General features: G+C 40.7%; 1 protein-coding gene and 1 non-coding gene across 5 annotated transcripts in view; both read left to right on the plus strand.

Moving 5' to 3' along the window:
• Nucleotides 1-455: 455 nt before the first annotated feature.
• The window catches only part of LOC148031560 (uncharacterized), a 148,134-nt gene continuing 122,770 nt past the window's right edge, over nt 456-25,819 (plus strand). Inside the window, exons 1-4 of one of the 4 annotated variants that reach the window (XM_087685107.1) lie at nt 456-680; nt 8,576-8,623; nt 8,791-9,092; nt 10,556-10,633. In XM_087685107.1, the coding sequence (XP_087541233.1) occupies nt 518-680; nt 8,576-8,623; nt 8,791-9,092; nt 10,556-10,633 (591 nt within the window). In that variant the 5' untranslated portion in view covers nt 456-517. Of the gene's footprint in view, nt 681-8,523; nt 8,624-8,790; nt 9,093-10,555; nt 10,634-25,819 lie in introns of all 4 variants that reach the window. The other 3 variants (XM_087685108.1, XM_087685110.1, XM_087685111.1) reach the window with 3 other exon arrangements.
• On the plus strand, nt 10,093-10,163 carry TRNAW-CCA (transfer RNA tryptophan (anticodon CCA)). The gene has a single exon. It is a non-coding gene; the product is annotated as a tRNA-Trp (tRNA).

Genomic DNA, 25,819 nt, shown 5'->3' on the forward strand with positions numbered 1-25,819 from the left:
TAACTCCAACCTTCTCGTACTCAATTATGAAACAATCTTATATAAATAGAGAACCTTTTGGAGGTACATAAGGAGGGAGACCTCTTGATGTGAACCAAACAGACCTCTCCATATTTAGCGATATACTTTATGCGAAGGAGATCTTGCAAGGATTAGCGATGTCCCAACAAAATTGAGCAAATGTGTTAGGTTTGGAATGCATGATCACTACCACTAACAACAATCACCAAGAACAATATAATTTGGCAAAAATGGAAAAATGGAGCCTAGAGGTATCATCTAAAGGGAGATCCTCATATACTCCCACGAGAATGCATTCTTGATTGAGAGAGAGAGAGAGAGAGAGAGAGAGAGAGAGAGAGAACGAACCATGTGTTAGGCAAAAGAGTTTTAAAAACAAAGGTATCACCTAAAGAGATCCTGATATTCTCTCTTGATAATCCATTCTTGCAAAAAGAGAGAGAGAGAGGGTGTGTGTGTGTGTGTTTGTTGCTGCTGCACCTCCTCCTCCTCCTCAATGGCCTGCGTCAGCTTAGCACCATCTGCTTTTTTTTTCCCCTATTTGCAAGCTCACTCATCATTATTATCGTCCACAGCGGTTGCCTTGCAGGGACGTTCTATATATGTGGCATGCTCGCTCAAGCCAACACCCTCTCCCGTCTCTTCGTGCATTTTGCAAGGTATGAGACAACCTTTTCCGGTCATGTCTGCGTTTGTTCTGAATTTGTCTCATTTTCAGGTTGCGCTCTTTGCATCCCTATTGTTATTGGATAGAAAATTTGCACTAATGTATCCATCAAAGGTAGCTTCATGAAGAGGCGTAATCTGATCAATATTGGACGTGCGTCCATGAGAAACTTTTGCATTAACGTATACATCTAAAGAAGCTTCATTAAGAGGCGTAATCTGATCATTATTGGATGTGCGTCCATGAGGAATTTTACCCCTTATGCATCCATCAAAGACACCTTCATTAAGACGCTTAATCTGATCAATTGTCGAATGTGCGTCCATGAGAAAATTTTGCATTAACGTATCCATCAAAAGTAGCTCCATTAAGAGATGTAATCTGATCATTATTGGATGTGCGTCCATGAGAAAATTTTGCATTAACGTACCCATCTAAAGCACCATTCAAGGCGTAATCTTATCAATATTGGATGTGTGAACACGAAAAACTTCGCACTAAGGACCTGTCAAAGGCAGCTTCATGAAGAGGGGTAATCTGGCAGATTGGACAGGTTGCCTGCTTGTCAGGATTGAGCATGGAATCGACGCTGCATGGAAAGAAGACATCAGTCAAGCTCTTTGTTGATAATTTCGTTTAATAAAATAGAACTAAAATGGACTTATCTTTATCCATTCAAAACTTCCATCCTGAAAACTCAGAGGGTTTCCCCCCAATTTTGTAGCTGGACACCTCTCCTGTGAAGATTTAGAGGCTTTTCTACCATTTTTGCAATTTGCTTGACACTAAGCTGCAGGTTCTTTGTGAACATTGGATTGGGTTCACGCAGTATCTTGTTCGGGACTGGTTTGTTTCAAGTTGTTCATTTTTTCTAAAAGAGGATCACCCCAAGCCCCTATTGAAAAGCTCTGTATTAGACACCTTCCCTTGAGGCTTGTTATGTTTGTCCTCTACATTCAGTTTAACAATTAATTCAAAATATTGAAAAGGTGAGTAAACCGGATAAAGTGCCAACCAGGAATAACAAGTTGTTGAGCAATTTTTTCTGTGCAGGTTGATCATGCTGCCATCTTTTCTTCAGACTTTGTCCCAAATTCTCCTATTCTAAATCACAACTGATTATTCAGCTGATGAGTTTATCAATTAATGCCCTGCTCTTAATCCGACAAAGATAAGGGATATAATGTCCTTGGTCTCTTTACCATTCATTGACAGTTATGACCTACATTATAGGAGGTCTGATTTTGCACACTTCAAAACATTTTGGGCCAGCTAACCTGACCGTGGGCTAAAATTCATACTTAGTAAGCAAAGACTATTCCCTTGCAACTCAGTGCCTTTTGCAAAGCCTTGCTGATAGGCTGTCACAATAAGGCTTTCATGTCTATTTGACCTCAAAAGGATGGATATTTAAAGTCGACGAACGAATCTTTGTTGTTGTTTCTGTGGAGATCAGAAAAATGCAGGGGAAGAGTACTTGTACTCACTTCTACTGCAGTATGCTTGTGAGGTAGTATTTGGCAATCCAACAACTAACACCTTTAAGCAGGGTTTCAAGATAGGTGTGGACCAATACAAGGCTGATCAATGAATTCAGGGTGTTTTTGGCAAAGGAACGTGTGTCCTAAAATGCACTATTGTAGGGACTACAATCTGCAAACTTTAAAACCAGTAGTTAAGATGTACAACCACCTACAAACTATAAACTGGCAGTAATAAGAGGAACAAGGAGTGAATCAGGAGGTACAGGAGGGAGCACTGTACAGCAATAAGGGCTGAGTGTTGCCTTACACTCTTACACAAGGTGAGAATGACCCGTGGCCCCATTGCCTTATACCACACAGCCCTGGTAGAGATTGTGTAGATGCTATGTGCCAAATTGGTGGAGGATGTTGAGAGGATAGGCATATGAACTCTCCTTATGCAAGAGTGGATAAGGGCCCTACAAGTCAAGGTTTAAGGTCTTTTCTTTCATTAAGAAAGACGAGAGAGGGAATTCTCTTACTAAGAAAGACGAGAGACGTGATCCTCTGGAAGTGAGAAGAGAAGTGATTTTCTCTTTCTAAGGTCTAAAATGACACAAGCTTTTGTGTGGAATTCAATCTTAAGGTTGAGGCCCAAGGCAATTTAATGAACTCTCATTATCTATGACTCATGGTGGTTGCATGGACCACAAGTTAAGAGTAGACATATATGAATGGTCTTGAGGGGAAGGGGAAACCCTAACCCTAGCCAATTGGGGCTATATAAACAGCCCATGGGTCTACATCAACTAATGAGTGAGAGTGACCCAAGTTGTACTTTCATGAGCAACTCAATAAGCAAGACTTGTTTTTGTACTTTTGAGCCCTTCTCTCCCTCTTGTGCACACTTCAATGTTGGCTTGCACTCTGTTTTTCCACATGGTATCAGAGCCATCTTTGATCCTTAGCTTTCCTCAACCTCTTGCACCACTAAGTGCACATGAGCCTTCATTTTCTTCATCTTGCCTCTTGACCTCCATAGCCACAGCTCGACCCACCTCTGTTGGAGGACCTGGGGAGAGCAAAGGAGAGCATTTCAGCTCAAGATTCCTTCTGAAGATCTCTTCCCCAGCTCAAGGCACAACAGTGTGCCACAAAAAACCTTGACATTGTGGGCGTAGGAGCACGGCATTGCAGCAAACGCAAATTCGGTGCAGTTTCTAGCAGCGGCTTGCTTCCAGGTGAATCATGACCAGCACAGGGCACAATGGAGGCGGCTATTATGGGGCTTTCATAGCTCCCCAAGAGGGCCATCTACACCTAGGAGGGTTCAGAGAAATTCCCTCTCTATTACCCATAATCAACAAAATCCTAACTGTGGGTTTCCTAGCAGCCATAGCTAGGAAGCTTCAAGCTTTCTTATTCTCTTTTTTTTTTTCAATTTGGGCATTATCAACAGTGATTCTAACAAGTGAAAAACCCTTGTCAGGATTTGTACTGCCCTGTGGAGCTCAAATGCAGAGTTTCCTCTCATTCCATGGGCACTACTAAGCTCGTAAAGATCGACCTTCATTATGAGTAGAAGAATGGAAGTTAGTACAAGTGCTTCTTAGCACTACTGATGCATTTATCTGATGCTTCTTATTGTTTGCTGCTAGTAAATCAGAGAAATGAGTATTATTGTACTCTCCTCTGATTCATCCCATAGTATAGAGTTAATTGATCAGCCTTGTTTCATCAAGAACTCCTCTAATAGGCCACATTATTAGGAGGAGCCAGAAGTACAGTCTAAGTTCACTTCACTAAAGCTAAGGAAAACAGTCAAATATAAAAAAAGGGTTGGTCGAAGGCAAGGACCACCTAAGTCCTATTTCGAAATACTCCATATGTATGATTTTCAACCACTCTCAACCTTGAAGTTTTAATTATAAAATCTACATTGTTGTCATCCTTGCACTAGTGGTCCCTTGTAAAGGATTAGACACTGTTACTTGCACTGAGCAAGTAGTAAGACCTTCCTATGGCCTCAACCTATGTTGAGATCTTCGCCTTCAAATTCGTAAATTTGATGGCAAAGACTTTCACCCGTGGCAAGTACTCATTAGGTACAAAATTATGGAGAGAGGTTATTGGCCTCTCATTCAAGGGACTAGAGTTGTTGATCCTGCAAATCTTTCTGATGTGGAGGATGATCAATGTACTCAAGCAATAATCATGTTACACTTAGATGAATCCTTGATTCATCATGTTGATTAGCTCTCCATTGCCAAGGAGAAATGGATTGAGCTTGAAAAGCTCTACGGTGCTACATGTAAAAACATCAAGATTTTCCTTAAGATTGAATTCTTTAGCTTGGAATATAGAGAAGGAGAAGACTTGGGAAAATTTATTTCTCATATGAAGGGCCTCATGACACAGCTTTCTTTAGTGCAAGCACCAATCCATAATGAGGATACTATTGCCATTCTTTTAAAAGCAATCAAAAAGGTCTTTCCCACACTTGTAACAACTCTTACTAATATTCCCAATCCTACCTTGGTAAGTACCATCCAATCCTGTCTGGATGAAAAAAAAAAAAGGAATCACAAAGAAGGAAGCACCGGTCAGACATCTACTCCAATATCCCTGACCAAGTCTTGGTGCATACGGTTGTTAATAAGTGTACCTTTTGTAAGAAGAAAATGCATATTGTAAACAACTATTGGAAAAAATACCCAGAAAAGATGAAATGTAATAAATGTAAGATGACAGGACATATTACCAGTAAATATCCTAACCATCTTGAAGTACCTAAGGAATTGGAGGCCAAATTTGCCTCCCAATCCACCGATGATGGACTCTTTTGAGTCCTGTATCCTTTCTACCTATAACTATACTTGTAGCCTGATCTATAAAGGCATCCTAGTTTGGGTTAAGGGGGAGCATTCTCTTATGCTTTGTATTCCAATGCCACCTGGTATTGAGGGGGGGTGTTGAGAGTATAGGTATATGAACTCTCCTTATGCAGGAGTGGATAAGGGCAGGCAGGTATGAATGGTCCTGAGGGGAAGGGAAAACCCTAACCCTAGCTAGTTAGGGCTATATAAACAGCCCATGGGTCTACATTAACTGATGAGTGAGAGTGACCCAAGTTGTACTTTCATGAGCAACCAATAAGCAAGACTTGTTCTTGTACTTTTGAGCTCTTCTCTCCCCCTTGTGCACACTTCAATGTTGGCTTGCACTTTGTTTTTCCACAGAGGAGAGCCCTTCTAGTTCTCTGAGTGGCTCTGAAGTAGTCTCTGTTTTGGCCTGGAGGATCATGTTTAGTGTACTAATCATTGTGGTTTGTTGTGTAGATCGCATGGTTTGTACCATGGCTCTGAGACTGTACATTTGCATGGCATGTGTGGAACACATGGGATACATGGGATGTACATTTGCATGTAATCTAAATCTGCGTGGGACTCATGGGATACATGAGACACTCCAGATGTATGTGATGCAAGAGACGTGTGTGGAATACATCTTGGATTGAGGCATTGTTTATACTTGATGTTTGCATTACTTTGCCTAGGAATGGTCAAGACACCTTTGTGGATTTTTGGCATAATGGTTTAGTACCTTTGGTTTTAACAATAGTCTGATTCATGTGTATGGATTGCAACTTGGATTAAGAAGTTGGAATTTAAGCATGCTTGCTGCATGAGCATGGTTAAGCAATAGCTGTAGACATTGCTTGACTGTGATGCCACATGCATTTCCAGTGGTCATTGATACCTTTGTCTAATGGCAATGCAATTGAGGGCAATTGCAACCTTTCAAGGGGGAGCTTTGTCGCAGGGTTGTGAATTTTAACTTAATGCACTTGGGATAATTGAATGTTACACGTGTTGTGTGCATATGAGGTCAAGTTGAATGTGAGATGACAGGCAACCCTATCCTGGGTAGTAGAATACATTGGTAAATGTTGTGGTGGACAGGTGTAGTGGTTACCTAGGATAGATCTTGGTCAGAGACATTGAATAGCTCCTTGGGAATGACTTTTGGTGTCCCGGGGGTTAGACACATAAATCATTTAATGTCTTGGAATAATATTTGTGGAAAGTTTCAACACTTTCAAGTTCATAGCAGTTAGGAATTTAAAGTTGAGATTGTGGTAGGGACAATATTTTTCATTTTACTGAACTGTTAATAGCTAGAAATTCAGTCTAGAGGTTGAGTTTGGCATGGCAGGTTTGTTACTTCAGCCAGGACCAGTGCTATGCAAGATTGAAAAGTGGCTGAGAGTATGGTTCAGGGGGACAGAGACAGCAGCTGAAGGTCAATTTGGGGGCAAAGACAGGAGCTGAGCACCCATTTGGAGCATTTGATAGTAGCAAGCTGGGCAGTCACCTGCAGCTGGCAATAGCATGTGGTGCGCCATTTTGAGTAGGCAACCTAATCAGGGGTCTAAAACAGGTAGGTGACAACCATTGCACATCAAATCAGGCCAAGTGATGGCTATTTGGGCATTTTTAGGGTAGGAAAACTCTCTCTCCTATTGCTTCTATCTCCTCCATACATGATCCATGACCATTTTGGTGAAGAAAATGGGTTGTTTGGAGCAGAGTAGTCAGGTATAATATGTTTGATCTATCCAGTCGGTGGACTTAGTACGGTACCCCAAGGTGTCCTTTGTTTTTAAAGTAGAGCTTTAAATCAGAGCCAACCAAAAAAAATGCTGCAAAACTATCACAATTGGCAAAAATGGAAAATACAAACTATAAGGAGCCTTTTCGGATCAAATAGGCAACAATTAGTTTTGACTATCTGGTCAGATTGGATGGATCCTAGATGGATCGTATGGATCCAATTGGGTTGGATTAATCGGATGGATCCATCTCGCTTACAGACAAGATGCAACCTTGGTTTGGAGCCTCAATTTTGGACTCAAGCGTTGCTGTTGGGATTTTGCTTATCCTAGGTCTGTAACCAGCAAGAATTAGGGCATGCATGACTGCCTTGGGGTGTGTGCATGCATGTTTCAGCTTGCCATGAAGATTGCTACTCTAAATTCAGTCAATAGACAGTAGATGGGGTGAAATCTGATGGTTTACAGCAAGGCTGAATTGCATGCAATAGGTAAGGAATCAATTTGGCTCCTTGGAGTGCGAAGTCAAGGGGCAAATTGAAATATAGTATTGCTAGTTGCAAAGGACAGCAAGTGATTTCAGATTTGTTAGGGAGTGAGCCTTGATTTGCTGGAATTGTAGGAGATTTATGTTTATGAAACTTGGAGGGATTCCAGTTTGATTTGCTGGAATTGTAGGAGATTTACTTTGACAGAACTTGGAGGGATTGCAAGTTCTTAGCCTGGTCTTCTACTTTTTTAGAGCATTGGCCTTTCTTAGTTGTATCAGACATTTTCTGGAAATAAATAAAAAGAAACACTGCAAGGAGACCCAAGGTTTGGGGCCAATCTAGCCCAAAGTTGGTAAAGTACTGAAGTTTGTTTTAGTGTTTATGCATTTTGACAATTGCTTGCTGTAATCAGTTGTGAATCGTGGTCCCACCATCTTTCTTCAAAAAAGAAGGCTGGTTTCAGCTCTTCTCCATCCTCTGCTGCTCTTTTTGGGCACCCTTGTTGCCATGCCACCTTAGGGCACTTTGCAGGGGCTTTCTCCGGTGGAGCCGTCTTTTATGCAGTCCCATTCATTCAGCATTAAATAGGCTTCTGAGTTCTGTTCTTTGTTTCTCTTTGTTGAACTCAAATTACAGTCATCGATCTGGCAGATGCTCTCCAAATTTGGAACCGCCAGCTTTAACTGGTGTCTGCATCACCCTCTATTTAAAGGGAAGAGACTCTATCAATTGTATGGTGGCTACTTCCATTTGATAGGACTTTCAGTAACAAGGCTGCAAAAACCATTTGGACCATTTTGCCGATAGGCTGCAATGGTTCAAATTGTCAGTGACAAGTCAAATGGGAGCACCAAAGGCACTTCACACTCAGGCCAAGGGATCCTTGAGAAGTTCAATGCAGGTTTGGAAGGATGAATGACATGAAGATGGCAAGGACACTGATGACGACGGCCTCATTTGATTTATCGACCAATCAGTAACCTTTCAAAGGTGCATAGGGACCAACCTTGATTTATTGTCAGACTTCTAACAATTAAGTGCTATCTGACTAAATGAACGTCATGAGTTTTTTGTACTAGATGCTATAGTGGGGATCCTTCAATCTGTCTTGTCTTGAAGAGTACTTTTGGAGTAGTTTGTAATTATTGTTATATATGTCAATACTTGGAAAATGAAACCTGTTTGTCCTTACTTCCTCTCATCCATCTATGAATATTTCAAGTTAAGACTTGGTTGTTTTAAACTTTCTTGATGGGAACCACTTTACAGGTAACCTTCTCAAACCACTGAGGGCTGTATTCATTTATCCAATCTTTTGCAGAGGACTGTGGTCTCAAGAACCTACGCCTACTGCGAATTTGCCTGATAGGTGTGTTGTGCCAATAAGAGTAAACACTTATAGGGACATGCAGAGACATAGTAAAAGATGATATGTTCAATTATTTTGTACATTTTTTCTTTGCATAAGAAGAAAAGCTCTGTATCGATCATTATCTGAAATCCAGCTCTCATATCCAATCTACTATATTGTTTCAGTAGGCTCAATGGAAGAAAAAGAAAACACCATAGAGGAGCACCATGGAGTGTCAGCCTCAATAGCAAACGGGGAATGCTTTTTAAAACAGGATGTGAACAGATTGGCAGGCAATGGCTGGCTTCAAAGCATTAACAAAAAAAAGCAAATATTTTGCAACAGGTCACTGAACATGAAAAGCATTATAGCTGTTGGGTTTGATATGGACTACACACTTGCTCAGTACAAGCCTGAAACATTTGAGGCTATGGCATACCATGGTACAATCAAGAAGCTTGTGTTCAACCTGGGCTATCCTGAAGAGGTGCTTTCCTTTTGCTGTTACTTATGTAATCTGCTTGTGTGAATTGAAACCCATTAAGTTGCATTCTTAGAAATTTCAGTGGTCATCATTGCAGATGTCATCTCTATGTTGAAAATTTTAATCACTTGCGAGATTGGTGCATTTAACAAGTAGTGGAAACGTTTTGGATTTATGGAATATTTTGTTAAGATCCAGTTTGTGGCATGGCCAATGAAATTCACAGGTACGGCCTCTCATGTATGTATAATCCTGTTCATGGCATGGCCAATTGGAAGAATGATCAGTGAAATCTACAGAGATACACTAACATGGTTGTATACCTATATAGGCAATGCATATCATGCAGGAAAGAACCTGTGATTTGCTACAAGCACCCTGTTTACAGAATTACAGAGTCTCAAATTTCCCTTCTTGCTGTGATACAAACTGTGAATCTCCTCCTTAACATGCCCACTCTGCAAATCCCCTCTTCTTGTCACTTGTTGAGATAGCTGCCAACTCGAGTGGCCAGCTTGGGGGCAGTGGACTTTTATTGTATTCTTTTAAAGTGAGTTGTAGCCCTAAACCATCTTTTCCTTTATTGGACTTGCAAAAGAATCTCAAGGACCATCTGTGAATTCAAGGTACTCTGGAAGTTCTTATGTCGGTATGGTTTTACTTTGGAAGGAGCAGTCCAATTGCATTCTTCCATTTGATTTTCCTTAACGTAACACCCATGTGTGGAGAATCTGCTGAGTCACATGTATTATCCTTGCATACTTTCTTTGTTGAATCAATCTAGCAAAATCACAGTATGGATCATGCTAAGTATAACTGGCTTGAAATTCTCTTTAAACCTGGTGGAAGTCCATGCAACATATAACACCTTCAATTCCCTGCACTGATATGCTACCATCAGGTGGCAACCTTTGTACTTCTAGTAACTGAATCTCAGTTATATGCCAACTTTCAGAGCCTCCTCTTAGCTGTGTTCCTCGGCAGTAACATTGTTACAATTACATGGAGTATAGCCGAACGGTAAGGCATCGGTTTCCAACACCGAGAACAAAGGTTCAAATCCTTTTACTCCAAGTTTTCAGTTGGGCTGTCTGTCAACTTGGCCAGCTGTGTCACGCTTTCACACTCCAAGATGTGTCTGATAAATGCTCTTTGTGTGAGGAAGAGCAATGATTTTGAGCTTGACAACAGCTGAGTAACATGTTTTGATCCCCACTTGATAGTTGTGATGAGCAACTTGGATCCTGTTGATATTGTTTTTGCTCTTCCTGGTATAGATATCAAGCATGTCCTTGCAGGGCATTTCCCACCTTTACCTTTCAGGGAGATATATAAATTATTATCAACCATTTTTTGGTAGAGATTTTCACTTAAGTTGTAATAATTTTGCTTAGTTGACGGTTTCATTATTGGCCCTTTCATATACATATTCTACTTGTGTAACTCATGATCCTATGGGTTTGCAGTTACTACACTGGAGCTTTGATTGGCAGTACATGGTGAGGGGCCTTGTTCTTGACAAACGTCGAGGAAATATCCTAAAGGCAAGTACTTGGTCCTTGGTGCATGATTACCTTCACACTATCTTATAGCTATGTTTTTGTACTCGTGCTTCCCATCTTGTGCATGTGAAATACAGTCCCTATTCCATTGTCACGTTAGTGTAACTGAGCTAATATGTTTACATTAATACACGTTGCTAATACACTAAGAGAAGCACAATTTAAGGATAATCTTTGACATTGTTTTCATGTTAGTGTTACACCTACAGCACTCACTACTTTTCTTTCTTGTGATTTAATCACCCTCTTCTCTTACTGCACTCCTATCTGCCTGTAGCTGACAGTGATTCAAATAGTCATCTGCTAATCACATGATAGCATGCATCTATAAATTGATTACTTCGGAGTGCAACAGTTTTCTGCAAAATTAGTACCGTGCTTAACTATAAGCGTGTTTGTTTGTACACTGGATGTGACTGCATCTGCTCAAATTAACAGCTCACTTGAATAGAAAAATTCATGGGACTGCTATCATTTATTTGTTTGAAGTGGGGTAGGATACTCATCCTTGATGTTCATTCAATCATGTAGGTCCTAAAGCCATCCTTAATTGTCCTCAGGAATTTCGTTACCAGAAGCAGCACTAAGGGCTATCACTTCAGTTGAGAAGGACTGGTGTTTGAAGTGGGGCAGGATACTCATCCTTGATGTTCATTCAATCATGTAGGTCCTAAAGCCATCCTTGATGTTCATTCAATCATGTAGGTCCTCAGGAATTTCGTTACCAGAAGCAGCACTAAGGGCTATCTCTTCAGTTGAGAAGGACTGACACTTTTAGTTAACTGCATCACTGTGATCTTTTGGATTCATTACCACATTGGCCGCTTTTAAGCCAAATACAATAGGGTAGATCAGTCAACTTTGTGTTTCTGTTTGCTGCATTGGCAAAAGCAATTGGAAAGTGAACGAAATTCCATGTTAATTCAACTAGTAAACACCAGCAAACAAGGGTAATGAAGTCTTTGGGCATTCAAGGAGGATGATACCTTTGTCTCTTTGCCTCCAAGCACTTTCATGCCCTGGTCAAATATTCATATCAGAAAAGCCCTTCTCAGTGTTGAGCCCTCTAGCAATGGTGAGTTTTGACCTTGTTGGATTTATGATGAGAATTGGTAAATTCGGTAAGTGTCGGTGGTGACAGTAGGGACTAGCATTAATTAATTAATTAATGCCAGTCTAAGGGTTAACAGAGGTTGGGGACCACTCCAGGTTGCAAATGGCCTAGCCAATTTAATTATGGACGGGCACATTTAATTTTGGGCAAGGTCAGAAGGGTTGAAATTAATTTTTAGGATTATTTAATACTAAAAATTAATTAAATTGTTGGATAGTGCTGAAAAATGGGTTTAGAATGCCCATATAAACTGAGAAAACGTTTTTGGGGGTTGGGTCTTAGCCATTCAGTCAGTTTACAACGAGAGAGAAAGAGAGAGAGAGAGAGAGAGAGAGAGAGAGAGAGAGATCATCAATGGCTGGTTACTAAAGCGAATACTGTATGGGGATTGCGTAAATCCCGATCATGGTGGAGGGCAAGTGTGATGGAGGGCTGGTTGAACAAGACACCCTTCAAATATAAGGTCTTTCTTTGGAGGGTAATGATTGGTGGTCTTCCCCTTGCTTCAGCTCTTTCCAAGCGATGAATCTCCAATGGCAACTGTTTCTTTTGCACCACTAGTGTGGAATCCGCCCGACCGATTTATTTCTTGCCCCATCGCTAAGAAAATCTGGTCATTCTTGTCAGCCGTTTGGCGAGCGGTGGTTGGTTTCTCGCTATGCCCCTTTGATTGGGTTTTTGTGCAGCCCAAATACCCTACTCCAGTACAACCACATATGAAGCTCGTGTTTCACTTTCTTCGATATTGAGGTTGTTGGCATAACTGGACCATTCAGAATGCTTTTCTTTTTGATTCCACCTATAATGTTTAGCGGCATATTGCTAGGCTTAAGGGTCTCTTGTATTGGCAGCTAGATCTTCTCCAGTATTCTGACATGCTCTCTCGGGAGGACTTACGTCCCTAGCATATGGCAATTTCCTCTGCGTCTTTGCCATGACTTTGTAACTCTTAGTACTGGAACCTTTTCACATGATGGCTTAGTGTCATCATGTATCTTGTAATCAAGTAAACTTGTAATTTTTTTCGTAATTAATACAATTACCTTTTACGGGAAAAAAAAAGAGAGAGAGAGATGTCGGTCCATTTTTTGATCATAGAATAACAATTTGCTACAGAAGACAGGCATTTGGGGGCCTCAACAAGCACCTTAATCTCGTTTTTGTAGGTTTCAAGAGCTGTATTTGTGCTGCCTATACCCCTTCGTAGAGGACATCACGGTTAGAGCTTCCCATAGTAGTCTGCGTCCATCTTGCGCTTGATTCCAATCTCTTCCACTTGTTGCCCACCTCTTGGAGTTGTCGCCATCATTAGGAAGCTTGCATTTGTTGTTGTTAGGGTCTTCATATGCTATCGCTATCAGTAGAAGTTATTGCCATCATCATCTTGGTTGCATTTGCAGTCATTCTCTCTCCTACAACAGTCATCATCAGCATCTACATTGTCGCCATCAGTTTCCACCTGTCATCCAATACGAGTCAACTTGTGTTTGCTTGTTCTGCACAGTTGCTAGGTCTCTCTCCTCTAGAATTTGCGTTTGCTGCATATTCTCTCTCCTACCGCCTCTTTGCATCGGATCCAATCTTCTATGGCTGCGTTTACTAGTGTTTGACACACGGAGGTTGCCTTGCTGCATTTTAGGATCCATTTCGGAGTACGACACACTCTTTAGCTCATAACCTCTGTGAAGAAATACCTTGATATAGAAACACAAATAACACCATATGACAAAGCACAGATTGATAGAATACAGTTATGGTTAGGGTAACTCAGAGACAATGAATACAAAGAATGAATGAAGTGATATGACTATCGAATATACAATGCTCATGTAGCAAACACACTATATAGTGAATGAATATTGAACCTTAAACTCTTGTATCTCAAGGATCAGGGTAGGGGTAATGACCTAGAGAGTGTGTCGTACTCCTGACAGATCCCGAATCACAGCAAGGTAGCCTTTAAATGTTGAACGACAGTAAATGCAGCCTGTGGTGGTTGGACCTGATGTAGACGGTAGTCTAGAGAGAGAGTGTGCTGTAAACACAAGCCGAGGAGAAATTTTGGAGCCTCCCAAGTGGGTTTGTGCTTATGAGACACAGACACTCTAGAAACACATTTTTTAAAAGTAAACAATGTTTCTTCCTTAATTAAGTACGTTTTGGGGTAGTTTAAGTGAAGCTAATGCATTTTTAGCTCAATACCCTTATTAGACCCAACAAAGGTACCACGAGAAGTAGACCAGCCAAGTTGTAAAAAAAAAAAAAAAAAAAAAAAAACTTTTACCCCAAGGTGTCTTACCACAAAGCAACTAGAGCATCGGACAAAGGGTGTACGTCGGTTGCCCAATGGCTTACTAAGACTACAAAGGCAATGATTATCTTACCAAAGGAGCCCAAGTGATCATCCCACAGAGACTAGGGCATCTGACAAAGGGTGCATGATGGCTGCTCAGTGGCCTAATAAGTCCTGCAAAGGCGGATAGAATCAGCTATGGACTTTTTTTTTTGAGGGCTTTGTAGTTTTGATAGATTTTACATTAAGTTAGGGTTTCAAATTAGTTTTTTTCCTATCGAGTGTTCGTGCCCCAAATGGGAGAGTTATAAGGGATGGCCAAGACCTTCATAAAACAAGCATACTATCCCTATCATTACTGGGTGTCAGTGAAGAAGGAAAATGGCTAAGGTGTGGGTGACATAAAGATTGCAAAGATGTGAAGCAAGCAAGATATGGAACCGGTCTATGACTCATATAAAGTGGCAGTTCCTTCAATTAATACCTGATCTTTTCACATACACACACAAATAGAGACTTTACTCCCTTGCTCAACACCAGATTGGCGTAAAACAGTCCCACAAACAACACTAAATCAGGGCTGAAAACCTTGTTTCCGTGAGGCTTGGTCATCACTTTTTTTAGTTCTTGCATTGGAGAAGCAATCAGTTGCTCCTTAAACTGGACAGTGAGACTCTTGCCTTAGCAGAAGTGCAAAGAAAACATAGAGCTGTACATTCGATGGAATCAGCCCATCATGCAGAGCATTTTCTTTGAGAATAGAGAGAGAGTTGACTAGAGGGAGCAAGCTCTACCTCCGTATATGAGTTAGAGACGAAGAAGTACTCTCCATAGCTGATGTACTTGCAGCAATCTGCCCACAGTCCCTGAAAACTTCACGCTCAGATCTGCCCCTTGCCTATTATGTAAAAAAAAAAAAAAACCCACTCTCTCTTTCTTTTGGAAATTCGTGCCCAAATTGTGACATATGGCATACATGTAACAATTTTCACGTTTAAACATTTCGGTCTAAAATTCTCCATGATCGTTGCAAAATTTGACCTTGGTAGAGACTAGATTATTAATTCTCATGCAAAAATGAAGATAATGATGGGAATAGATTCTGGGGTCCAAAAATAGTAACTTCCTAAATTTTAGGATGGTGACCCTTGTATTCCTCAACTTTTATCATTGCAACCATATCAAAAAGTGTAATGTGGCTCAGTTACAGTGACTTTTATTCCGTGAGCATTCTCACATGTGCATATTTTGTCTTGGCCAGGCTCATTGTCCTGCACTATCTCCAGTGGCTAAGCATCCAGTGCCAAACCACTGGCATTCTATTCTTCAGTGTCTATTTAATCCGGTCCCAAGGCTCAGACAAACCATTAGTCCAATTTGCCCCAATGGCTGCTGTCATGAGGACATGTATTTTTGAAATCTCACTTAACATGTGGATTAGTTTTTAATCACATGGTTAAGTAAATGTTGCACATGTGAGCTATAATTGGGGTTAGAGTAAATTTTACAAGCTCAGGACCCGAGGAAATCACGGGATGTCAAAGGCAAAAGTTGCTATCAGTTATGCAACACAGGTACTTGGTGGTATCTAGTGCTAGTTGTTGGCCTAGGTCATTCATTTGGCCATAAGTGTCAGTTGGTGACACTAGAGAAGTGGTGTTTAATGGTACCTAACGCCAATCTGATAGTCAAAGATGACGTAGAGACACTCGGGAATGGAAGTTGCCTAGCCAATTTAATTATTGGCCAGTCAGATTATTTTTCAGGGCACCGAAATAATTATTAGATTAATTTTCAGTATTTAAAGATTGAAAATTAATATTTAATTATGGATAATGTTGAAAAAACCATTTGGAAAGGCTGCCACTTGTTAAAAATGCCTATGCAAGACTGAAAAACGCCTTTAGAGGTTGGAGAGAGGCATTTTTAGTGTATTAAGCCTGTAAGAGAGAGGGGGAAGATGGTGTTGGTCTGATTTGTAGCCATTGGAGGACTTGAGGCAGCCAGGGGCTGGAGAAAGATCAATCAATAGCAGGTGATAGCATCTACAGGTTGTTGAGTCAGGGAACAATAGTAAATGATTGATTTTCTTCAGTTCTTTGTATCTACAAGCTGTTGAGACAGGGCAGTAGTAGTAAATGACATATTTTCTTCAGTTATTCGCGAAGAAACTCTAAATTCTCTCTCTACAGCTTTCTCTCTCATCTCCCAGCCATTTCACAGTCTTGCTCCGAAGATCTCAGCATTTGGACCCTTGGAGGTAGAGAAATTGCAAATTTCTTTGTTGTAATCTCTAATTTATAGTAGAAATTAGGGTTTAGCAGTAGCCTTGGGAAGTGTGCCAGAAATTGGATACTCCAAGACTTGGATTCAACAGGGCTGAACGTGATTTCAGCTAAATTCAAGTGGAGGACTAGCCAGCCATTGAATTTGGGGCATTTCCATCGTCTATGAAGTGGGTGAAGGCCAATTAAGTGCCCAAATCAAGGTGCAAAATAGATTGAAGACTCGCTGGTCACTTTGGACAGCAAGGGGAGTTTGGATTGCGAAGGGGATTAGGAGAATCCCATTGTAAATCAACTTTTTCTTCAATAAAGTTAAAGAAATACCAAAAGGGGCGCCAATTTTGGGGCCAATTCGGGTGTGCATTGTCCAAGATCAGTATAGGTAAATTTTTATTTTCAGATTTGCATTAATTTTTTATGCTATAATTAAGTTGTAATTAGGGATTTACCACCCATCCACGGAAGGAAGGCTGGTTACAGCTGCCTCTTCTGGCCATGCAAAGATCCCGGCTTAATCCAAGAGAACTAAGGGGGTAAAAAGTAACAACAACTAAAGAAAAGAAAAATAAAATATTTATACAAGTAAATAAGGAAAGCAATTGCAAAAAGTATCACCACTTGGTGACATACCCTCCTCTTGAAAGAAGTAAGGTCCTTGATTGTATGCCACACATGCTAACGGATGACACATGACAATAACAAGATTCTTCATATTATTAGTGCCATCCCATGTATCACTTGCTAACAGATGACACGGGACGATGGTAGGAGTTTCCCTACTACCATTTGTGCCACTGCAAGTTCAAGTCTCACATAGGTGGAGGATCACATCCTGTATCCAACATGGTTACTAGGAGCCTTTCTAATATACATGTTTCCGGATGCAACACAGGGTGATAGCACGTATCCCCGAACTTTTAGTGTCACAACATGTATAATCATTCAACTGAAGTGTAACGAATACAACTTCAAAGCACTGAGATTTTATTCAATGATACACATGTTAATGCTAAGTGTAAACCATACATTGTGCATTATTCAATGAGATGCAATATTCAATTGTACAATAGAGAATGCACATTGCTTCAAAATGCATTCTAAGTCACTGTAGGTTCCAGCAAGAAAGCTTCTCGGTAAAGTTGCAATAATTGAGGCAAATCTGCCAATTCAGCCTCTTCCATCCATTTGGCATCCATTGGTGAAAAGTTTTTGAATTTCACCAAAAATCTTCTTATAACTCTACCTTTCACTTTCCTATCCTTATGTGCTAGGATCTGCTCAGGAACTAGAATCTCATCTAATTTCTCTACTTCAGGTTGTTTCTCTTGAATCATATCTTCCGGCACTTCACCAATAAAAGGCCTCAATAGGCTCACTTGGAATGCATTATGAATTTTCCAATTCTTTGGCAATTTCAGCCTATATGCCACGCCATTGATCTTCTCTAAGACTTGAAAGGGCCATAGTAACGCATACTCAGCTTTGGAAACAAATGTTCCTTGCCCTTTTGTCTTCTCAAACGTGCCTTTTCAAAACGAAATAAGACCCAATCATCCTTTTTGAACAAGAGTTCCCGACGATGACTATCAGCAGCTCTTTTTTGTTTAGCTTGTGTAAACACCCCGAACAACGTATCTTCCGGCACTTCACCAATAAAAGGCCTCAATAGGCTCACTTGGAATGCATTATGAATTTTCCAATTCTTTGGCAATTTCAGCCTATATGCCACGCCATTGATCTTCTCTAAGACTTGAAAAGGGCCATAGTAACGCATACTCTGCTTTGGAAACAAATGTTCCTTGCCCTTTTGTCTTCTCAAATGTGCCTTTTCAAAACGAAATAAGACCCAATCATCCTTTTTGAACAAGAGTTCCCGACGATGACTATCAGCAGCTCTTTTTTGTTTAGCTTGTGTAAACGCCCCGAACAACGTAGTATGCCTAACAATTATGATATTCGCTTGTTTTCGAGATTTAATATAAAAGAGAATGAACACTTAAAGCTGAAAATGAAAATTACTCACAAAATTACAGCCATGAAAATGTAAAAGTAATGGAGACAAGATTGAGGGTTGAAAATGGGCGACCCCCCCCCCCCCCCCCCACGAAGAAATGTATTTCTGGCTATCTGTGGGTGCTATACATGAGTTTACAGCAAAGAAAAATGATGCTGAATGAAGAAAAACGAGCTCTTATTTATAGGAGAGGGAAGAGCTAGTACAAAAGGGGAAAGTGGAGTAGCACAAGACAAGTGTCCAGCCACATGTCATGAGATGTGACAAGTAGTGGGAACACTTGGAAACTTGTGTGACAAGTGTCTTGACACTTGTCTCTTCTCTATGGCCTTCCTTTTTGGGCTGAATACTGTCAAGAATAGAAACAACCAAATTTAGTAAGCACAGTCAGAGTACAAAATTTACTATTTTTAGAATGACATCCCTATTTTTTAGGACTAGCATTTTTAGGCTAATTTGAGGCTCCTAAAATTTAGGGACCCCCCCAATATGGGTGTCTTATGAAAGCTTTTTCCGTGTACATCGCAAAAACGGTATCAGAATCTTCATGTGACTTTCCTATGCAAAGAAATGTGCATTTCAAGCTTTCAGCCCACACATGCACATTGTACAAGCATTTCATGATCATGCCATCTTGTTGATTGTAACTGTCTGTTCTGGCGGATCTAGCCCACACTTCAAGGCATCAATCCTTTCTGTGTGCGAGTCTAACCCTGATATGCGTGAGTTCTGGTCACAGGCGCCCAATGGGGCCATATAGGTGGAAGTGTGAACTATCTTTTCTCTAACCCACCGCGTGGGTCCACCATAACCTGTGACCACTCATCAGTGGCCAGCTCCAATGCACTTTTCTTTATATCTAATTAGTGCAAAGGAAACAAATTTAATAAATCATTATATAGACAAATTAATGAAAAAGGATACAAATTTTGTTTGTATAGAGTTGTGATAGCTTGTGACTTTTCTAAGGCATACTTGACCTTTTTATATGCTTCTTCCCAATCTTTTACATAACGATCTGCTTCAAAAATGTTATCTTTTGTTTGCAAAATGGGAGGCAGTTTCTTTTTCCTCCTTTCACAATCTCAAAAGGTGCTTTGTCAGTAGATGAGTGCACTGTATTATTGTATGCATATTCAACCAATGGCAAGTAGTGTTCCCAAGAAGTCTTATGGTCTGAAACATAACACTTCAGTAGATCTAAAACAGTTGAATTTGCTTCTTTAGATTGTCCATGAGTTTGTGGATGGAAAGAAGATGAAAATTTCAGCGTAGTATCCATGTTTTCAAACAATGCTTTCCAAAACAAGCTAGTCATTCTTGGGTCTCTATCAGTGACAATTGATCATGGCATTCCATGGTACTTGAAGATATTATGCATAAATATCTTTACCATGTGTTCTGATTTAACCTTTTTCCTTACAAGAATGATATGTGCTTATTTGTTGAATCTGCAAATGATAGTCCAGATTCCATCATTTCCTGAAGAAGTTCTTGGAAGATAAAAAATGAAATCCATGGTAATACTTTCCGATGGTCTTTTTGGAATAGGCAGTGGTTGCAATAACCGAGGTGCCTTCTGTCTATCAAATTTGACCTTTTGGCATACAAGACATGATTTGACATATGCATCAACATTTGATCTCAAGGCTGGCCAATACAAGAAAGTCTCTACCGCTTTGACTGTAGCATCTATACCACGATGTCCTGCATATGGTGGAGCATGATTTTCTAATAAAACTTTTTGGCCTTAGTTGTTTTGTAACGCATAGTCTTCCATACATCATGATAAAGCCTTTTTTGAACGCATAATGATTATGATGTTGGCCATTGATCAACTATTCATAGATTTCAGAGAAATCTTCGTCATGAGCATACTATTCTTTCATATCATCCAATTCATGGTGATAAGAAATTGAAACAGTTGACACCTGTGGTTTGTGAGATAAAGCATTTGCAACTACGTTCTTCTTGCCTTCCACATGCACTATCTGAAAATGAAACATAGATAGGAAATTTTCCCAACACATGTGTTTCTCTGACAATTTAGCATGTGTGAGAAAGTATCTAAGTGTTTGATGATCCGTTTGCACTACAAAATCAGCACCAAGCAAATAGTGCTTCCAACTAGAAAGTGCATGGATCACAACCAATAACTCTTTCTCATAAATTTGGTAAGTTCTTTCAATGACAGAGAGTACTCTACTCTCGTATGCCACAACTCGGCCATTCTGCATTAATACAGTACCAATGCTGTTTCCACATGCATCACACTGCACTACGAATGGCTTAGACAGATCTGGCAAAATAAGTATTGGATCTGTAGTCATTTTTCCCTTCAAACATCTAAGTGCTGATTTCTCTTTGTTAGCCATTGCCATTTGACATCCTTCTTTTCAAGTGCATGTAAAGGAGAAGTAATCTTTACAAAGGGTCTTACAAATCTTCTGTAGTAAGAGCATAGGCCAAGGAAACTGTGGACATCATGAACGGTTTTCAAGTCTGGCCAGGAGACAATTGCTTCTATCTTTGCAGGATCCATCTTCACACCATCTTTAGAAACTATGTGCCCAAAGAAGTGAATCTCTTCCAAAAAGAATTCGCTCTTCTTACCATTAATGAGCAATCTGTTACGCTTAAGCTGATTAAAGATTGTAACTAATTGTTTTCTATGCTCCTCTTCATTCTTTGAAAAGATAATCATATCATCAAAGAATGTGCCAACGAAACTTCGATAAGGGCAGAAAATCCTATCCATCATCCTGTGGTTTAATCTCCGTTCTAGAAGGTGCTGACACCTGTGCACCAATACTCTCTCTTTGGTGTTTATGAGCAAAAGAAGAACTCTCTTCTTCATGAGGGAGTTTTCCTTTGCCTTTGTTCATGTCTGCCATCTCTCTAGTACTGTATCCAGCAAATATTGTATCCAATAAAAAATCTCATAGTCTTTCTCACCTGTAATCTTTGTAAAACTTGTGTGTATGGCCTTTTCACCCAAAACTGTCCGAGCTTAAATTCTTACAGAAAAGAATTCAAATCCCGGCAATGGAACCATGGAACCGGCTATGACTCACATAAAGCAGCAGTTCCTTCAATTAATATGTGGTCTTTTCACATACACACACAAATAGAGACCTCACTCCCTCGCTCAACACCAAATTGGCCCCGAAGTCCCCGGCGTCCCTTTCGGTATTTCTTTATCAATTAAAAGATGGAAAGTTACAAAAATGAAATGTTCCAAAGTACAAAACCTGTGAACAGTTGGTTTTCATCATTTCTAAGCAAATTTCAGCTGCATAAGGACAGTAGAGCATATCCACAACAACATCCCAAGTAGGAAAACACTTTCTGTGAACATAACTCAATAATTCAAGTGGAGAATTGCAATCTGCAGAACTCTGTATTTACTGTTTTTCACCTGTTTCTTGACCTGTTCTCAGCCTTATTCCATTCTAGATCTGTTCCATACCAGTTGGAATGTAAACCCTTTGACCCTAGCATTATTCCAGCAGTAAAACACTCCCACAATCAGCACTAAATCAGGGCTGAAAACCCTATTCCCGTGAGGCATGGTCATCGCTTTTTTTAGTTCCTGCATTGGAGAAGCAATCAGTTGCTCCTGAAACTGGACAGTGAGGCTCTTGCCTTAGCAGAAGTGCAAAGAAAACATAGAGCTGTACATTCGATGGAATCAGCCCATCATGGAGAGCATTTCCTTTGAGAATAGAGAGAGAGTTGACTAGAGGGAGCAAGCTCTACCTCCGTATATGAGTAAGAGACGAAGAAGTACTCTCCATAGCTGATGTACTTGCAGCAATCTACCCGCAGTCCCTGAAAACTTCACGCTTAGATCTGCCCCTTGCCTATTATGTAAAAAAAAAAAAGCTCTCTCTTTCTCTCTCTCTCTTTTGGGAATTTGTGCACAAATTGTGACACATGGCATACATGTAACAATTTTCCCGTTTAAACATTCCGGTCTAAAATTCTCCATGATCGGTGCAAAATTTGACCTCGACACAGACCAAAGAATTAATCTCGTGCAAAAACGAAGATAATGACGGGAACAAATTCTGGGGTCTAAAAATAGTAGCTCCCTAAATTTTAGGGATGGTGACCCTTGCATTCCTCAAGTTGTTCTGAGCAACTTTTATCATTGCAACCACATTAAAAAGTGTAATGTGGCTCAGTTATACGGTGACTTTTATTTCGTGAGCATTCTCTCATATGCATCTTCTGTTTTGGCTAGGCTCATTGTCCTGCACCATCTCCAGTGGCTAAGCACACAGTTCTAAACCACTGGCATTCTATTCTTCAGTGCCCATTCGATCCATTCCCAAGGCTCAGACAAACCATTAGTCAAAATTCCAATTTGTCCCAATGACTGCCTCTTTTGGCCATGCAAAGATCCCAGCTTAATCCAAGAGAACTCTGGGGGTAAAAAGCAACAACAACTAAAGAAAAGAAAAATAAAATATTTATATAAGTAAATAAGAAAAGCAACTGCAAAAAGTATTACCACCTAGTAACACAAGACAAGCAAGTAAGCTAGGGAGAATTGCCGTGTGCAATGCTACGAATATGGTGGATCTAGAGTTGACCACTCCAAAAGACCGAAAAGGGATAAATGCGCACAGATGCATGTGTACATGAATAGAATGCTAATGCATGGGATAATGCAAAGGAAGATACAAGATGTCATGCATACATAAAATGCAATGCTTTGGTGTCACTTGGACGGTGCCCTCGCAGGGGAATTGTGCACTTGTCCAAGTGCCCTTTTACGATCATGTCATCTTGACAATGCGAATGAAGTTACAAATGTCCATAAGTACAATACAAAAGAATAAATGAATGAAAAAACTATAAGCATCATCACTGTCACTATCAAGAGAAGTAGCCACCCCCTCTCAAATTGGAAGGGAAAGCACCCTCTCCCTATCAATTTGAAGAAGTAGAGAAGGGCGTATCCAAGCCGATCCTAGGTAGAAGGTATTGAAGAACTGATCGGTTGACTGCTTTGGTCAAAATGTCTGTAAAATTGTCTAATGAAGGCATAAACTCTAGGCGGATAGTGTGTAGCTCAATCTACTCTTTGGAAAAGTGGAAGTGGACTCTCACATGATGTGTCCGTGGTGTGATGATGGGATTGCTTGCAAGGGGAATGTCACTTTGGTTGTCGCAGTAGACAATGGTGGGAGAGTCACCAGGGAAATGAAGCGTCGCAAGTAAGGTTCTCAGTGGTGCCATCGAAGAGAGCCCTATACTCAGTCTCAACCATGGAAGCCACCATTGTCTCTTGCTTACGATTGGACCAAGAAATTGGAGCCGTGCCGAAGGTGAAGAGATAGCCACCATATGAACACCGGGTGTTAGGATCTCCTGCTCAATTAGAATTAACGTACCCCTGTAAACATAAACCAGAACGATAAGTGAGGTCATAAGAATAAGTACAACGTAAATAATGCAACACATGACGACTTGCAATCTAATGTGACATCCTAGGTGCTATGAAATACTGACTGAGATTGCTGACTGAGTAAGCTAAGTTTGGCCTAGTATGAATTAACCAAAGAAGTTTCCCTACAATAGATCTATAGGTATGCGCATCGAAGGGTTGACCTTGGGTATCCTTCGATAAGTGGATAGCAGGATCGAGAGGCATGGCCAATAGCCGTGTCTGATTCATATTGAATTGTTCTACAAGTTGAAGTGCGTACTTTTACTGTGACAGAAAAATACAATCCCTAAATCAAACTACCTCCATCCCCAAGAAGTAAGACAATAAATTGAGGTTTGTGATCTTAAATGTAGCACTAAGCTTTGCCTTGATTTCCGCTATGTAGCAGAATCTGGGGTAACAACAGCCACCAGTGGAAACAGCTTAGGATCCGCTCAAGTGGTGCTCTGCACAATGAGATGCAAAGTATGCTATATGTTGAAGAATGCTCATGCAGCAGGTGCCACTTGGACAGTGTCCCTCATGGGAAAATGGTTCACTTTCCCAAGCACCCTAATACAAAGATGATGAATTCATGCAATAAAAAGGGTAAGGTACAATAAGGGGAGAAGCCGATGTCGAAGATAAGGTGCTGAAGCCTGTAGAATATCAAGAAGGGTAGGAACCCCCTCTCAACCTGGATGTAGATGCCGAAGAAGGAAGAGGAGCCTAATGTCGGTCTTTGGATGGTGCCAAGAACCATAAGGAATGAAAGAAGAGAAAGTGGATGAAGAATCCTGCTAGAAGAGCAAGGTAGAAATCATTGCCATGATAGCATCGAGAGAGATGCTGCACGATCTGCCTCGGGAGGGGAAACCTCTATGCTGGAAGAAGAGCAAGCACTCCTAGGATGATGAAACCATGAAAGGAACGGTGTGTATCCCTACGTCTCTAGCCCAGGTAGAACCAAAGCAATTTGCAAGTTAGCCCTACACTTAAAGACAAAACCTTGCAAAAGAGATGAGAATTTGCAAACACAGAGGATAGTGGGGAGATGCTCCAAAGCAAAACAGAACAGAAAGAAAATCTAACTCAAAATAAATGCAATGAATGTGTATGTGTGAGTAAATGCAGTAGAAGACAAAAGAATGGAAAAGCTAAGGACAATGAATCCTATGGGCCCGACTATAAGAGTGCGAAAAATGAATGCTAGACTGACTTAGGGTATTCGAAAGGACCTAGAGACATGCTAGTCTAAGAAGGTGGCTACTATCGCGTACGTCTAGTAGTAGGGCTCTGCCAAGGGAATGCTTGACGAGGTGGAGAGGAAGGTGAGATGGATGCATGAAGTGCAACGGGATTGAAACGCTTGACGAGGTGGAGAGGAAGGTGAGATGGATGCATGAAGTGCAATGGGATTGAAACCTGCAGACCAATCAGCCAGTCCCTCAGGGGTAGTGAAAGAGATGGGCTGCTGAGACTGTACTCGAGCCACATGTCCAGCAGCAACAACAGTTGTTAAAGGAGCAGATGAAGCAGGAGCGGAAGGCATAGCCCCACTGGACTGTGCAGTTGTAGTGGTCTGCAGAGGCTTTATAGGTGGAAGACCTTGGGCCTTGGAGCGATACTCCTTGTCCATATGGTCTGGTATCTGGCAGTGCATGCAAAACCAGTTTTTCTTACGAAGTTGCTGTCAGATAGATCTAGATTCTTTGGTTCCATCTGAGGAAGAGGAGTCACCCTTTGATTGGCTTGTCTTCGCATCTTGTGAGTTTTTGCCATTGGTGGTTTCCCCTCCTGAAAAAGAGGCAACCAACCCCCTCTGCTCTGAATAAGGCTGTGATGAGGATCTCTTGTGGACTTGATCATGCAGCCTTGCGTAACGCAAGAATTGGCACTCAAACTTGTAGAAGGTTGGCAATCGAGGTTGGGAGATGATGTGTTGAATGAAATTGAAGTACTTTTGGGGGAACTTATTCAAGAAGAATGTAACTTGATCGTCATCTGACTTTAGAGAGCCAATAG

Source organism: Lygodium microphyllum, chromosome 9, assembly GCF_053477565.2.
Source record: "Lygodium microphyllum isolate KBCC chromosome 9, Lygodium_microphyllum_v1.1.10, whole genome shotgun sequence".
Taxonomy (NCBI): Eukaryota; Viridiplantae; Streptophyta; class Polypodiopsida; order Schizaeales; family Lygodiaceae; genus Lygodium; species Lygodium microphyllum.